The 17,981-nt window shown below is 35.7% G+C and overlaps 1 protein-coding gene across 1 annotated transcript; it reads right to left on the bottom strand.

Annotated features, from left to right (window-relative positions):
• Positions 1-902: 902 nt before the first annotated feature.
• Positions 903-1,175, bottom strand: LOC119539845 (non-histone chromosomal protein HMG-17-like). The gene has a single exon (XM_037843673.1). It carries the CDS (start codon positions 1,173-1,175, stop codon positions 903-905), a length of 273 nt encoding a protein of 90 aa, XP_037699601.1.
• Positions 1,176-17,981: the final 16,806 nt, after the last annotated feature.

Raw genomic sequence — 17,981 nt, 5'->3', positions numbered from 1 at the left:
GTTTGGGGGTGGGAGGTAGTGTGTTCTGGCTGTATGCAGAACAGTTGAGCATTGTTAGGTGAAAATATGATTGCTATCATTTTTTTTCCATGACAAACTGTATCCAGCTTTATTAAAGACACTTTTCATAAACAATCATGGTATTTGAGGCAGGACATGAGCAGACAATCAGTAACAGTATACAATAACTTTTAAACTCCCTTCTTCAATGGACTACCAAAATCAGAAAGCCACTATAAAACCCCATGAAGTCTTCATCTGATGCTCTGAACAGGAAAAGTTTCGAGTGAGGATTGACATTTCACATTTAGTATGTTGTTTGACAAGTTTTCATGAGCCAACCCTGACTTTCAGAAAATGAAGTGAAAATGGCAGAATTATCAATTTGAAGATCCACAACCTCAACAAGGACTCACTGTTCTTTTGCCATCTCAGGGGCATCAATGAAAGGTCCAAATTGCCTGACAATCTGGTAACCAATTCTTTTGGGTCAGGACCCCCAACAGGTTTAAGGGAGTTAAGTCTATGCTGAAGGCTGAGAGAGAGAAGAGGACATGAGGACACAAAAATAAATTTTAGCTTTTCCACACCACAAGACATTTGTGCCAAGGTGGCTAATGTGTGTCAACATCAGGGAAGCCCATCTCCTGGGAATAAAGAGGAAGTCTCTCAAAAATAGAAGGAAAAGGTGTTTTCCTCCATATCAATCCAGCTTCAGAGACATTCTATTAGTGACATTTGCCTCTTCCCCAAAAAACAACAATGAAGTGTTCTGTGTGCTAACAACATAGATTAAAAAAAAAGTAAAACAAAATTCTACATTTTTATAAAACTTGATTAAAAAATAGTGTTCCAAATTGTACAGTCACCAGAAGTACACAGTTATCAAAAATGCACACACTTTACTTGGCATCTCCAGCACCTTCAGCTTTTTGTGCCTGGTCTGTTTTGACATCTCCATTTTCTGCAGGTTTATTCCCATCCTTGCCAGCATCAGCTTCCCCCTTTTTCCCTGTGGGTACCTTCTCTCCCTTCTTTGCAGGGGCCGTGTTAGGCTTGGGTTCTGGCTTTGGAGGAGAAGGTTTAGCAGATAACCTTGAAGATCTTCTCTGTGGCTCATCTTTTACCTTGGCTTTATGTCCTTCAGCATCCCCTTCAGCCTTTCTCTTGGGCATGGTGGCGACAGCGGTCGGACATAGGCACTGGATGTGGGGATGCAGCGGTGTGCAGGCTTTTGTCAGTCCGGGGGTCACTCTCACCTCTTCACACTGCTCCCACTGCTATTATTTTTATTCAGAGATTGATTGTTGCTTAAAGAAATGTGTATGGCTCCCAAGCTGACAAGAGGTGGACTGTAATGGGTAAGTTCATGTGTCAACTTGGTCAGGTTATGGTGTCCACTTGTTTGGTCAAGCAAGCACTGGCCTCATTGTTACTGTGAGGACATTTCATGGATTTATTCATCAGTTGGTTGCATCTATGGCTAATTACATCTATAGTCAGCTGGGGAGATTGATTTCAGCAATGAGAGAAATCTTATCCAATCAGTTGAAGGCTTTAAAAGAAGAAGTGATAATTTCAGCAGTCAGAAGGGAGACTTTCCATTTCTACTTCAGCCAGTCAGTCAGCTTCTCCTGGGGAATTTATCAAAAACCTTCATCAGAGTTCCTAACTTGCAGCCTGCCTTTCGGATTTTGAACTTGCCCATTCCCTCTGTCATGTGAGACAATTCCTATAAAAATCTCATAATATTTACAGCTATCTCCAGTTGGTTCTGTTTCTCTAGAGAACCCTGACTAATAGAGGCATTTTCAAATTGTTCTGAATTACACATTTTCAATTTCTGGCAAAGGTATAGCTAAGTGAAAGGAATTTAAAGCATTTCAACTATCCATTCATCCATTATCCAAGAAACATTTATTGAATATCTACTATACTTCAGGTTGTGTATAAGAAAGTGCTAGAAATACAGTGATGAAAAAGACATAACCCCAATACCCTCAGAACACAGCTGGTGGAGATGGCATGCAAACCAGCAATTACATTGAAATGTTTTTAGTGCACAGGAGAGTACAGGAATACTGAAGATTAATAAAAGGGCCTTCAAAGAAGTGTTCACAGAGGACCTGTGACTTTGACTTCACTATGGGACACATTTCGTTGAACTCTGTTAATTTTTGTATGTCATGATGGTTTAAGCAAGGTTTCTAATGATCTCAAAGGATGCTTTTGACAGCCTTCCACTACTGAGAGTCGTAAATAGCAGGCACACATTGGTAATATTAAGTGTTACTATGGACAGCTATGGCTGCACTTTCTGTAAACAGACTAAAACAAACAACTCCGTATAAATGTATGCATATTTTTTTGAAAGCCTGGTTTTGCATAAAACGGTAACAACAGGCATTATAATCACTGAGCTAAGGAAGCTCACAACTTCCAACTTCATCAGATATCAAAGGAACCTGAACATCTGCTAATAAAATGGATCTACATCTACATATATCTACAAAAGATATATGTTATATATACATATATACCCATATATATGTATATATGTGTATTTCTTTATACAATGGACTTTAATGAAGTAGATAAATAAGCAGAGACTTCAGCATGATTCTTGTTCTTTCAAAAATAATTGTGAAAAAGGAACTTCCTTGATAATGTTGTCCACTGAAATTACTGCTGCGCATTTTGATATTCAAATTTTGCCATTCTGTTGGGATGCATATGATAGTGAATTGTCATTGCAGGAAATGTGAGCATACACGTATGCACACATATACATCTGGTTCTGGAGAATCTTTTACTTTAGACTGCAGTTTTAAAAATGGTACTGAGTTTTGCTTAAAATATTTTGGAAAATTCTTTTCTAAGTTACCTCTTAATCATCTTAAATGAATAAAATCACTTTCCTTCTCTGGGTAAATTGATTTTTAAAATAGCAAGAGCCATTCAGATCCAAATCTGGAAAATTACACATATACTCATGAGAGAGATTTTTGAAAAAAAAAATCAGGCTATGGGAAAAAAACTTTGATTACAAAGACACTGATTTTCTTATGATGCTTACAGACTGATTTCAAGCCATTCTCAAAATTTAAAAATGATATTAATATTGGAATACGCAATCTACAAAAGTCTCTTAAATTTTGTTCTAAAGAAATTGTATGAATGATTATGCATACCAAGGCATGGTTTATGCCATCTACCTTGAAAATAATCTGAGATTAAATAATTTGTTTACATGATGGTATTCTCTCCTCTAGATCAAATTCTTTAACTGTAGGAATTGTAACTTAAATTCATGTTTCTTGATGCTAACAAAGTTCCCAGCATAGAGTTGATGCTGAATAAATGTGGAATGAATAGGTAAATGTGTGAGTAAAATGAGTAATTTGGCAGGACCCATATAATGCTGTGAACTACATCATGCATGAAAGTAATCAAAATTCTATACCAACCTACTTAAAGGAATCCTATATTTGTTAAATATATAAATATAATAACTGAAAGCCAATGATTAACAAAAGTTCTTATCTAGAAATCACTCTAGCCAAATACTCTAAAGAAAAGATGAAAAATTAAAAGCAACACTTTCAAGTATTTATCATAGCCCTCATACAGATGGACTATGGCATCAGACTAAAACAGATTCCTTCCCAAGACAGAATATTCAATCTTTACATGGCAGTGAGTAGGGGTACACTTCACCCCATCCCTAAACCCATCAAACATACATACCTCATTCTGTTTTTTTTGCACAATGCTATCATTTTTAAGAGGGATTGTAGCTAATATGTTTTCAAAAGTTTTCCATTAATTTAGATTTGTGTGTAACTTTATGTTTACAGAGGAAATAATATATAATTTATATGCATAAATATGCATCATATAATATGTGTATATTATACATATAATTTATATGTTCATAGAGGATATATATGCATAAATATATTTACATGCAAGCAAATAATGTGAAGATAGCTGAGGTAAATTTTTTTTAAATGGGAGAGAAAATGTCCCCAGAAAAAACTGAAATTTAAATTCCTAAAGTACATACCCCCTAAAGTGTATTCCCCCAAAATATGTAGATTATGATCCTACTAGAAATGTGGCACATTAAGAAAAACATATCAGAGGTCTAAGAAAAAGTTTTAAAATATCCAAACACCTAGGGCTAGAACATCTTTAATCAAAGCTCCATGTCTAATTCCAAGCTACATTTGCACATAGCAAGGAATGGACTGTCTGCCTTACCTGAGTCACTTTAACTATGTATATACCCAGTGTTGATAAAAGTCTTACCCCCAAGGGAAAAAAATCAAATTTTGATTCATTCCTCCATGACAAACTATTACAAGCAAAGATGCATGAGAGCTGCTATTTTATAAGTAGTCTAATAGACTTTATAAATAAGAAAAGATTCAACAAATATAAGTACTATTTGAGTCTATATTTTGAAAGAAAGTTGCTAATAGCAGGAATATAATGAAATTTTCTCCAAGAGTTTCTGTTCATCCAAAGCAAAAGGACTTCCTTCATGGAAATTATAAATATGAATATTAGGGGAAATTTAGCAATAGCTATAATTCATGATTTCAAAAAGTCCAAAGACTTTCTTTAATACAATATAAGACACTAGAATCCTAAAACAGAAGAGAATCATGGATACATTGAAACTTTATACTTCAGCAGAGGAAGTGTCACATAAGGGCAGTGGAAAAATCTAAGAGTTCAGTTACACCAAGATAAATAAGAGTTTCACCACGTAACAATATCTTTCTTCCAAGACTACAAATTCCATAGGGAGGCATAAGATCAACAGAAATCATGAGAAAAGAATTGCTCTAACATTTCCTTAGAGGCTACAGTAAGAAGACGCCCAGACTTACAAGCACTCAACCTGAAAAAATTGGATGACAACCCAATTTCAAATTATTTAAACTGCCATCTATCCATAGAAAGCCAAAGCTAAATCAGATAAAACTATCTGTGTGTCATCTCTAATTTTCAGTAGTAGGAACTGGATGTTTAAAATATATATACCACACAGGCTGAGCACCAAACTGTAATTAAGAGTCTCAAATGTAATAGAGGCAATACTAAAGATGTTGAGAAAACAACCTAAAGATGTTCACAATTACAGATTGAAGTCCTGCCAAACCACAACAGACAACTTGCTAAAGCGCTTAAAGCATTCAGGTCTCACTGGTATTGAAATATAACAATTTTGGGAAGTCTACCAAGGGTGACGCACACACAGCATAAGGTTCTATTTTTTTTAAAATCTCTAGAAGATAATGTGGGCTCTAAATATCAAATATTCCAAAGGATCCCTTTTCTAGCAGTATTGTCAAGGTTGAGATGCAACCATTTCTGTATTTTTTGTTTTTAAAAGTTTGGATAACAATCCAAAGCTTAAAAATGTATCTAGAATTCTACTGCATTTAAAAATCTGGTAAAAGCTACTTTCATCTCCTGCCAGAATTATTGAAATAGCCCTGTAGTCTTCAAGCATGTTCTCCTACATACTCTGGACATTTTTAAGTGGACAACTAAGAATTTCATTATGCATTTAAATTGTTACAAAGAATGATTTTTTCTTCTTTTACCTGTATCTTTTTATTTAATCTCACCATCATCAATTAAAAAAGTATGTAAGTGAGTACTTATTTAACACTTGGAAATTTTACATTGTTTATCTTTCTAATTAAACTTGTATTTCCATTCATTTCTCATGCAAAAATTTACCTCAGTATATATGTATGTATGTATGTATGTGTACGTATATGTGTGTGTGTGTGTATATGTGTTTAAAGTTTAGAGCTATGCAGTCCAATAGCTACATGTGGATGCTGAGCACTTGGAATATGGTTAGTCCAAATGGAGATATACTATAGAGTAAAATGCAAACCAGATTTCAAAACCTCAATACAAAATACAGTGCAAACTTTATCAAAAATTTTTACATTGATGACATGACATGTTGAAATGATAATATTATCTATTGAGTCAAAAATATATTGTTAAAATTAATTTATCTATTTGTTTTTATTTCTAATGTCTTCTCTTGATCACCTTACAAATTTCTCTACAATAGAAATATGTCTACAACTTAAACTTTTTTCGTTTTCTGAGTCCAGAACATTCTAAATTTGTAAAAAATATTTTAAATTGAGTTATCTTTCCAATTATTAGTCAGAACATAATTGATGAAAACAAAATGAAACTTTAAAATACTTCATAATTATTATGTAAAAATGAAAACATAAATTTGTATTGGAAGTGCATGTCCTAATGAGATAGATGGGGATATTCCCCCAATTAATTGATATATGCATAATATGAGAAGTTATTTATTACCTAACAATAAGGTTTAATAACAATTCATTTCCATTTTTAATTTTTATAGATACAGATGCAAGTTCTGACACTTCAACTGCATAAAAAGTTTGGAATAGAAGTATTTTTATAGCAACATTATTTAAACTCTGTCCAAGCTTTATGACAAAAATCACATAATGGTCTATCATAAAAATTATTTTAGTAATCTTTCTACTAATAATTTAAGTATTCCATGTTGCTGAACACAATATTTTACTAACCACCAACCACTTTTTTTTTTTGGCCTGGTTATTGAATATCTTGATTTATAGAAAGTATACCCCCAAAATAGTGTTACCAATATTCATTAAATAACTATTCAGTATACCTATTACTCTTTCAGTAAGAGGCACCTCATTCCACCAGTTTTAATTAGAAAGGACAAGAGAGAGTCAAAGTATATTTATTTTCAAAATGAATTTGGCAAAACAATTTTTTGGTTACACTATTTCTTATCACAGGCTTTAAGTACATTTTAAAACTACAGAGCTACAGATTTAATTAATTCTATTTAAGGAAATAGTCTTTCACAGGATAGAATCTACAAAATTAATTCTCAACCTGTTGGTCCAATCAGACTTAAATAATTGTTTGAATAAAGGTCCTGGTAGAAATAATCTTTTCTGAATCCAAATTCTAAGATTGAATGTGGATAAATAGATGGATAAATGGATGGATGAAGCAGAGTCTTTCCAGGAATCTGTCACATGATGAAGTAAGGTGCTTTCTTTAATTTCACTTCATTTCACTTTCAAAAGGGTGTCTCATAGGAATGGTTGGGTTTTGGGCAATAGTTGGGGGTGGAAGAGAGCAGAATGTAAAAAAAAATGATTTGGAATTGTCCCTGCATTTTGCACTCCAGAAGTTTTTACACCCTGGCGAAATAGACCACAGTAAAATCTGAGATGAATGAGAAATAAGCCTTTCTTTTGAAAGTAAAAGGAGTTGTCAAATGAGAGATGGGGATTGTAAGCAATCATAACTGAGTCTGGCTCCAGAAACAATACCAGGCAGCTAAATTTTAGGCAGTTAGGAATCTGGACATTGATTCACTTAAAGACATGTCCCTGTAAAGTTTTCAGGTAGCCTCAGGGTTTGTGAACTCCGGTTTTAACACTATGGCCAAGTAACTGTCTCCTTGCTTCCCTTCTTCACCCTGCAGCATATTCTCAGCACAGCAGACTGAGTGATTTTTTCTGTTCCTAATCAGAACATTACTCCTCCGCTCAAAACCTTCCAAGGGTCTCCCAATCTCACATAGTAAAAGCAAACTCACTTGACAATAGCCTACAAGGCACTAAACAAGTTGCCCTTTAACTCTTTACCTCTGACGTCCTCCCCTACTACAATCACCTGACTCACTTTGTCCAGCCCAACTGACCTCTTCACTGGTCCTCAGAATTCCTCATCAGGCTGTTAGCTCACTTAGCTGTGCTCTCTGCTAAAATGCTCTTCCCTTAGTTAACCCCATGACTCTCCACCTCATTTCCTTTAGGCCATTACTCAAAAACTGACTCAGCAAGGCTGACTCCTCTGTTCCTTGCCTTTCCTATCCCGCTTCCCTGCTTTATTTTCCTCCAAAGCACTTACTACAATCTGACTATATGTTTCCTTGCTTCTTTATCTTCTTTCTTACCCTACATAAAAACAGGGATTTATGTCTTTTGCAGCTCATAAAAACAGGATTATCGTCTGTTCCATCCTATACTGTATCCCTAGAATAATGTAAGGCATATATGAGGCATTCAATAAATATATGTCAAATGAAAAAAATAATTTAATGATCTCTCTTATAAATGAAACAAATTTCTATAGATAGCAAAATAGGATAGCTTTATTTGTTTTAAGTTTATTTTGTATGTATTTTTTTTTTTTGTATGTGTGAAATTTGAGGAGTACATTATACTTGAAATTTTGTTCCAATGCACAGTTCTCTGGAATGGACTTCAACATTTTTGTTTAATTCACCCGACTCTGTACATGTGACCTGAGTTCATGGATATTTCTTGAAAAACCATACATTCTTTGTGCATATACATTCAGTACTTGGTCCAGTGGCGTGCACATTCTTTTCAAGTGGTTCCCTCCATTTTTACTAAAATTGAGTGGTCCATCTTTGACTCTAAAGCAGTTTCCTTAGATTTATAAAATATGAATAACGGAAACATTGACTTTACTGATGGCAACATATTGATTGATTCCCTTTGCATATATATTATCACAGGTCTTGAAAACAACCATTTGGGTGCTGCTCCAAAAATAAAATAACTTCCCACATCAAAACCTCTGAAAAAAATGTAGCTAGAGTGTTAATCAATAGCAAAAATATATGGTTGACAGACATTGGAATTGGGTACCATGAACTCTAGCCAATCATGAGTGTTATCAATTTTGTCCTTAAAAGCATTTAAGGCAAGTTTGCCAGCTGTCATTGCCAGACCATAACTTTTCCTTTTGTATTTTGACTCATCTAAAACTCCCATTGGATTTCATTTTATTAACAGGTTAGCAGATCTATTATAGTCCACTAGAGCACTGTTGACTAACTTTGAAAAATTATTCACTTTACCTCCATGTCACTTGCGTAGCATTCTTCCCCGGATATCAGAGTCAAAAATGCTATCAGTCTGGAAGCATATTTTGTATGATTTGATTGCCATTGAATGCACCTCAGAAATCCATGAACCATTTGTATATGTGTTGGTTCATTCAACAATATTTATAATAGCTTATTCTGTATGAGTTGCTCTGAAGGGATATAAAAGAAGAAAAAAAAAATAGTATATCTACCTCCAATATCTAAGCTAAGAGAGCTCTAAAACCACAGAAAATTCTATGAAATAATTATGGGAGTCAACTAATTGAAAATGGGACTCTTACATGAAATTTATTTAAAGAAGCCAAACAAAAAAAAAATATAGAGAGACTGTTTATCCCATAAACAATAGTGATATAACCTTATTTGACAGTCATTCAAATCATTGCCTTTGACAGAGAATCAAAAAATATTAGATTACCTAAAATTTCCACTGTTCATACTCTAGAGATGGTGTCCAGAGAGCCACAGAAAGAAAACCCACAGCAAAGTCAAGGCTAATAGCCCTCAACATTCCTTTATCTTCAAAGTGTTCTCATAACACAAGATACATAGGTTTAAAAGAAATTTTATCCTGATCAATGATTCTAAAATGTAAGTATTATTTAAAAGAGTAGTGTTAGTGTTACCAAAAGAAGTAGGATTCTCATTTCCGGAAAAATATTGACACTAGCCCCTTCCATCTTGAAAGTTAGGTTCTCTTTTCAGATTTTCCCGTAAGGGAATGATGTACAAATGAATTATAATTTAGATTTAAAGTTCTGATGGGATCTTTATGAAAGAATAGTCACAGAATTGTTATCTGTCTCTTGACTGGCTTCAAATTATTGAAGAGGTTCAATACAATTTTCTGAGTTTATTTTCTCACCTCAAAAATGTAACCTACATAAAGAATAAATATGCTATCTAAATACTAACAACTTGTATCTATAAAATTTCAGTCTTTTATAAACTTTGGGAAAATTGTTGATCCATTATTTCTTGAAGTATTTTTTGTCCCTATCTCTTTCCTTTTTCTGGTTTTCCAGTTTCCCATGTGGAGTATTTCATATTAACTTAAACATCACAAAGGTTCTGGGTTTTTTGGTTTGTTTTTATCTTTTTTTTTTTAATGTTTTTTTCACTTTGGTTAATTTCTGTTTTTCTATCTTCAAATTCACTTACTCTTTCCTCTATCACATCCATTCAGTAATTAAGTGTATGCAGTGAATTTTTTTTTGAAAATTGTGTCATTCCTTGGTAGAAATTCCACTTGACTCTTTTTTTATAGTTTTTATTTCTCAGCCGAGATTTCCTACTTATTCTCTGAAACTTTGTTCATTGAAGACATGTTTAATTTTTAATTCATTGAGGATAGTTTTTCTATGCACTTTAAAATCCTTGTCAGTTAGTTCTGGCTTCTGGTTGACTTTGGGATTGGACTTAATAGACTGTATTTTCTCTTGAGAATATGTCCCATTTTCCTAGTACTTTGTGTGTTGAGTTATTTTAGATTGTATCCTTGACTTTTTGAATAATAATTTTTGGTGTTTCTGGATTTTGTTATTTTTCTCCAGTGAGGTTTGTTTCCTTTGCTTTAGCAGGTAATTTTCCTAGCTGGACTTGAACTGCAAACCCTGTTCCTTGGGCAGCAGCTGCAGTATCATTTCAATCCTTTGTTTACACCTAGCTGCTCTGAGTCTGTTTTGCACATATATCACTCAGAGGAAACAGACATCTAGTTAGTCAGAGTTTTGAGATACTCCTGGCTCTTTACCTTCTGGGATTCTCCATACTCTTCAGCATTCATGGTTTCCTCACTTCAATTTTGTGCTTCTCCAGGACAGAAAGATTGAGTATTTTTCCACCTGTGCCCTTGCTTCCACTGTAAGTGTAACTTGCAGGGCACTTATCCCAAGGCTATAGGCCCTGAGAGGGAACTTTGTGGTATAGCTGATCATCTCCCCTCTCACTAGCATATATGAAATCCTCACTAAAATCTCTCTACTTCTGTTCACTCTCCAGTAGCTTCAGGGAGTTACTTTTTGCATTGTGTCCTGGTTTTACAATTGTTTTCTGCTGGCAAATAATCTGACAGGGTCTTCCATGATATACATGGAAGCAGAAATGCTTGGATCATTCATAATTCTCTTCTTTCCCTCTCATCCTGCCTCTAATCCTCCCACAAATCCTGCTGGAAATACCTTAGAAATACATCCATCATCCCAACACCTCCAAGACTGCCACACTGGTCAAAGCCACTATCCTCTCACTGCAATAGCCTCCTGATTGTTCTTCCTCCTTCTGGTCTTATTCCACTATAGTGTGAAGACACTGCAGCCAGACTGACATTTCTAAAACATAAATCAAATCATGTCACTACACTATTCAATATCCTTCAGTGATGCCCCATTTCACACAAAGGAAAACCCAAATTCCTTTCTATCAGTTACAATGATTTAAGTGATCTGGGCCTCTATAATCCCTTTGTATCCTAATATTCTCCCTTTCCTTCATACTTATCCAGAGCACTGGCTTTTTTGTTATATCTCAAACACAGTAAACATATTCCTAACTCAGGCTTTGTGTCTAGTAACTCTTGTGATGGTTAGATTCATCTGTCAACTTGGCCAGGTGATGATGTCCAGGTGTCTGGTCAAGCAAGAACTGGCCGAGCCATTACTGCAAGGACATCTGTAGCTGGTTAATAAACCAGAAGGCTGGTTTATTAAATCATCAGTCAATTGGCTGCAGCTGTGACTGATTACATCAATGAAGGGCATGTCTTCTGCAATGAGAGAATTTAATCCAATCAGTTGAAGACTTTTAAGCAAGTAAGTTAGAGGACCTTCACTTCTTTTTCAGGTAGCCAGCAAAGCATTTCCTGAGTTCATCGAACATCATTGGAGTTGCCAGTCTGCTGCCTGCCCTATGGAATTTGGACTCATGCATATCCACAGTTGCATGAGACACTTTTATAAAATCTTATATGTATGGATATCTCCTATTGATTCTGTTTCCCTAAAGAACCCTAACTAATACAACCCTCTTCTGGAATATTCTACTCCGGAGTTGCTCGTAACACATCTGTTCATTTCCTCTGATCAAACATCATTTTACCATTGAGACCTTCCCTGACCACCGTGCATAAAATAAGAGCCTGTACCCTTCTCCATACACCCTATTCTTTCACTCTCCATTCTTACCTTACCTTTTGCCTTCAAAGCTCTTATGTCTGCCTAACATATTATGTATTAACTAATTTGTTTCTAGTCTGTCTTCATGCTTTAGAAAATAAGATCCTTTAAAACATTGGCTTGTTTTGTTACCTTCTGTATATTCAAATCCTAGAACACTGTTGGGCTCATAGCAAATATTCATTAAATAATTTACAAGGAGGTTGAATGAACAGTTTAAATTGCATTTTAGCAATGAGTGTCATTCATAAATTTAGTTAAATAAATGTCCTTTACATAATGTCTCATTTATTAATTTCATATGCATAATTTCCCTTTTTTTTCCTCTTTTTAAGCAAAACTATCTTGTTAACTCTAACATAATACACATGCAAATATAGCCAGGCTCAGTACTTTAAAATTCTCTTAAAGCTTCTGAGTAACATCAGTTGTTTAAAAGCAACTGAAAGTTTTAAAATGGAATATTAAGAAAATGTGTCACATTTTCTAATGTGTCATGTTTTCCCTACCATGAAATACACCTGTATTGTCCCAATGAGAGTGACGTTTATTCTCAAACTTAACACAAAAGTATGAATACTACAGACTTGATTTACTTTATAATTTTTGTATCTCATGGAAACTCTTCTTGGTTTGAAAAGACCCATACTAAGGAACGCACATATCATTCCAGGTGATCCAACGTGTTTTAGTTTCCTAGGCTGCTCAAGCAATTACCATGAAATGGGGCAGGTTAAACAATGGGAATTTATTTGCTCACAATTTGAGGCTTGGAAAATGTCCAAGTCAAGGCATCATCAAGGCAGTGCTTTCTTCCCAAAGACTGCAGTGTTCTGGGGCTGCCTGGTGGCAATTCTTGGTCCTTACCTTGTCACATGGCAGAGCACATGGTGGTATCTCCCAGTCTCTCCCTTCTCTTCCAGTTCTGTTGAGGTTCACCCTATTGTTTCCTGTGGCTTTCTCTCTCCATCTGAATTTCATTCTGCTTATAAAGGATGCCAGTAATAGGATTAAGAGCCATCATTATTGAGATGGGTCACACCTCAATTGAAGTAGCCTCATCAAAGTGTCCTACATACAGCTGGTTCACACCCATAGGAATGAATTAGGTTTAAGAACACATTTTTCTGGGATACATACAGCTTCAAACCACCATACAAGTTTACCCTCTCAAGTCAGTCAAGGGTACTGAATGGAAAATTTACAACCACAATACTCAGCATTATTGTTCAGAGATTTATGACTAGGAAGGCACATCTGGGATCTGTATGTGTCCAGTGCAATCGTCTGTCTCAAATGGACAGAGTGAGCTCTTTAGAGACATATGACAATGGTGACTCAGTGGCCAGGCCGTTCAGATGGGGATGATACCGTCATTTATGTCCCTAGGCTCAATTTAAAGCCTGCAGAATCATTCTCTTTTCCAGCTTCATTGCCTGATTTGAGTAACTGTACTTTGGTGACCTCATGTAAATGAATACATTTACAACATGAATGTATTCAACTTATCTATTTATCCATTGAGTCTGACCATTGGCCAGAGTTTTAAGGTCATTTTAAAGTCAGAATTCATTCTCTCCTTGCAGACACCTCCTTCTCTGGTGTCACTCTTTCATTTTGAGTCTTGTGTTTCTTAATTGAAGCATCCTTATGTGAGAAGTTCACAGAGAAATTCAAGTTATAGCAACTCCATCTGGGTCAGGAAAATGGTATGGCAATCGCTGATTCTCCTGTCTTCTACTTTAACCATTCATCCCAGCTTCCCTAGCTGTGATGTAAATTTATCTCTCCCATAACTATACAAAGCCTCTAGAGAAAGAACACTTGCTCTATTATTCTGACCAAGGTGGAGAAAATCCTTTTCCCCTTGGTTCCACAAAGAAGACAGTATTATAATTTTACTACTGATAATTAACATTTATTTAGTTCCTATGCTGTGCAGTCACTTTACATAAGATATTTCATTAATGTTCATAATGAAGCAGGTATAACACTATTTTACAGATGAGAAAATTGAGGATTGGAGAGTATGCCAGTTTCTATATATTATGTCCCCCAGAAAAAGCCATATTCTTTAATGCAATCTTGTAGGGGCAGAGGTATTAGTGTTGATTAGGTTGGAACCTTCTGATTGAGTGTTTCCATGGAGATGTGTGGAGATGTGACCCACCCAACTGTGAGTGAAACCTTTGGTTAGGGTGTGACCTCTGACTGAATGTTTCCATAGAGGTGTGGCCGCACCCATTCAGCGTGGGGCTTTATTAGTTCACTGGAGTCTTATAAAGAGGCTCACAAAAGAAGAACCTCAGAGCTGCAGCCAAGGGATACATTTTGAAGATGGCCATTGAAAGCTGACATTTTGGAGAGTGCCATTTTGAAACACACCCTGGGAGCAAGCAGACACCAGCCATGTGCCTTCCCAGCTAACAGAGGCTCTCTGGATGCCAGTGGCCTTTCTCCAGTGAAGTTACCCAATTGTTGATGTGTTACCTTGGATACTTTATGGCCTTAAGACTGTAACTTTGTAACCAAATAAACCCCCTTTATAAAAGCCAATCCATTTATGATATTTTGCCTGATGGCGGTATTAGCAAACTGGAACAGAGAGTTAAAGTAAATTAACCAAGTTTGCATTGGCAGAGCCAGAATACAAACTTGAGTGTACCTAATGCTTCCCCCTCTAAACTGTAAAGTGAAGCCACACACATCAAATCTGAGAAACAGCCAAGTGGTCAGGTGTCCAGAGTACATGTTTATTATAATAAATTAAAGAAAGTCTGACCACGAACTGACTTGGATGAAGGAGCCCGTGATACAATCTTTCCTGGTTCCTTTTCCATATTGAATTCTGTATGTGTAGATATGGGAAAATGGAGATTTATCAAAACTACTCAAATAGTTTCAGGAAAATGTTAATTGGCCCACTGAAAGGCTAGAAGGGTTCTTCTCTCGGTCCTTTCACTGAGTACATACCCCCATGTGTTCTGCTCTGCATCTTCACCTGCTGTTCTGAGGAGGCCTGGGGACTTGGAATCACTAGCAGTCCATGTGGTCTTGATGTCAACAAAGACCATCCTTCCTAAAAGTCTCACAGCAAGTTATCAGTTCTTTCTAATAGCCTAAAATCTCCAGGGCTTGGATGGCCATATTAAACAACTAGAGTCACAGAATTAGGAAAATCCATCTGAGAGAGACACTACAGTGGGGACAGGTAAAAGTCAAGATGTTAATGAAAATTTGTCCAAAATTCAAGCAGGGAAGCAGGCTCTGTTAGGGCAGTATGATAGCAGGTGGTGTGGATCCAATCACCATAATGAAGATACAGGGGAAGTACTGGAGTTTTAGGAAGAACTAATAAGACTGAGGCACAACTCCAGCCTCAGGGGGCACCAGAATGCTGGTAGGGCTCCATGACAAAATCTCAAACCACAGCAATAAAACCAGAATCCCAGATACTTAAACTGTGGTAAAGGTAGAGACTTAGTCCCAGAAACCAAGGCAGATGAAACCCTTTTACTTTCACTGTGGTAGAAGATTTGTAACACCAAAAGCAAGGTTGACTTCATACTGAGTTACAGGCCCTTAAGTTTTTCCTGACTAAATGTAGAACCAGTTCTATTGCCTGGGAAATGCTAAATCAGGAAAATTCAGTCAGGTTGAAGCCCTTCCTCCCTAGAGTCTGTTTCAAGGTCTGTGTATCCCTTTAGAACAGGAGTCTGCAAACTTTTTTCCATAAAGGACCAGATAGTAAATATTGTAGGCTTTGGGGCCATATGGTCTCTGAGGCAACTACTCTGCCATTATACAGCAAAAGCTGCCAAGGACAATATGTAAAGCAATGAGCATGGCTATATTCCAATAGGAATTTATTTATGGATACTGAAATATGAATTTTATATAATTTTCATGTATCACAAAATATTCTTCTTCTTGTGGTTTTGTTTCTTTCTTTCAATCGTTTGAAAATGTAAAAACCATCCTCAGCTCACAGGCCCACAAAAACAGGCAGCAGTCTGAATTTGTCCCATGGTCCATATTTTGCCAACCTTTTACATGATTCTTTGACTTTCAACTCAAAAGGTTGTACAGTAACTCTCATATCGGTATAAATATTTATGCAAAAACAAAATTTGCATAATCAACAATTGTCTTTCTCTCAGTTTAATAAATAAATCAACACTGTTTTTTTTTTTTTTTCTCTTTTTTCAAATGATTTCTTAAGTTGTCCTCCATCTGTCTTTCCTCCTAGAATGCTATTCAATAGTACTATCACCAGATGAATCTATGTTATCAACATGAACATCTTTTTTTCCAGGAAAAGAAAAGGAGAATCTTCCCTTTACATGTGCTCATCTATTCTGGAGTGCTTTCATATACATGCCCAGTAGTCAAAGGAAGTCATAGACTACAAATCAGTTGATGAGCTGGTAAGTTCCAATGAGAGGACAAGGGTCTTAACAATGAAACGTTTGAAATTTTCCCTTGTGTTTCTCTAAAAGAAAAAAGTTTAAAAAAAAAAAAAGTTTTTTAATGATGCTTATTGCATTTACAGAACTTTTCTTCCAAGTATTAAAATAACATATGTTCATTGGTATTGATGATTTCAAGCCTCTCCCCTTCAAAATCCTACCTTTTTGAACACTTCCAAAACAATGCCTTGGGATTATTATTCTTGTTGTTATTCTTTATTGCCACACCTCTCGCTGTAATAAAATATGAAAAGGTTAAAGCATGCATATCATCAGCCCTATTTAGAAATATCCTTTTTCCAACATAAGAATAACATTCAAATATAAATTTAGAGAGTAAGTGAGAGGTAGGGGAGGGGAAAAAAATAATCTTCTCTAAAAGCAAAATAAAAGGAAATAGGGATTAAATCAAGAAGTGCCTCAAGGACAAAGGATTTTATTGTTTGAAAATTCATGCTTAATTATTCAAATTAATGAACGGCAGAAGAGATTTAAAAATGAGCAATCCAAAACCGTTTATTAATTCTGTTGCAAGTCCACCACGAGTTTCCAAAGTCTGAGGGCTCATGTCATCTTTAAAAAATTTTAACTATACCACCACACCAAAATGCATGCCTACACACTCATTCAATTTGAAAACAATTAGCAAAAATCTCCAAAAAATTTATAAAGTTGCCACTCAACTGCATTCTAGGCTCAATTAGCTAAAACTAAGCTGGAAATTTAGGTGGCCTAATTCATCATTATGCATATATTAAACATGAAAATAATAAAAATAGCAATAATAGATACCACTTATTGGGCACTAACCATGTGTCATGTACACTGCTATGTGATTTAAACCCATTCCTCATTGAATCCAACCAACAACCCTATCAAGGAAAAAATAGTTTTCTGTCTATTTTATATGTTTCAGTTGAAATGGACCTTAAGAATTTTGAAGTCGTCCTCTGTTCTTTTATAAAGAATTGGATCCTGAAGGCTGTCATTGGCCATGGGTCACATCTTATCAAAAATCTGTGGTTTGCAGAACCTACTATCTCCTGGGCACTATCTTGTCTCCCAGTGTTTTGTGAAGTGGAGTTTGTACAGATTCACAGTAGGGGTCTGCATCATGGCCATTTGGTCCAGATGCCACAGCCTAGTGAACATTAAATGTGGCAACTCCATTCATCAAATATTTATTGTGCACCTAACTCTGTGCCAAGTATGGTTCTAAGAGCTGTGGATAGAGCAGTGAAGAAAATCCTGGCATACTCTGCGGAATTTGTCTCTGGTTAATGTTTTCTGGGTAGAACATTGCTAGGCTTTTAACACCCAAACTTCATAGCAAATACCTATCATTCAATG

This window comes from Choloepus didactylus, chromosome 7, assembly GCF_015220235.1.
Source record: "Choloepus didactylus isolate mChoDid1 chromosome 7, mChoDid1.pri, whole genome shotgun sequence".
Classification (NCBI taxonomy): Eukaryota; Metazoa; Chordata; class Mammalia; order Pilosa; family Megalonychidae; genus Choloepus; species Choloepus didactylus.
Note: the sequence above shows the minus strand (reverse complement) of the source record. Positions and strands in the feature narration are given on the sequence as shown.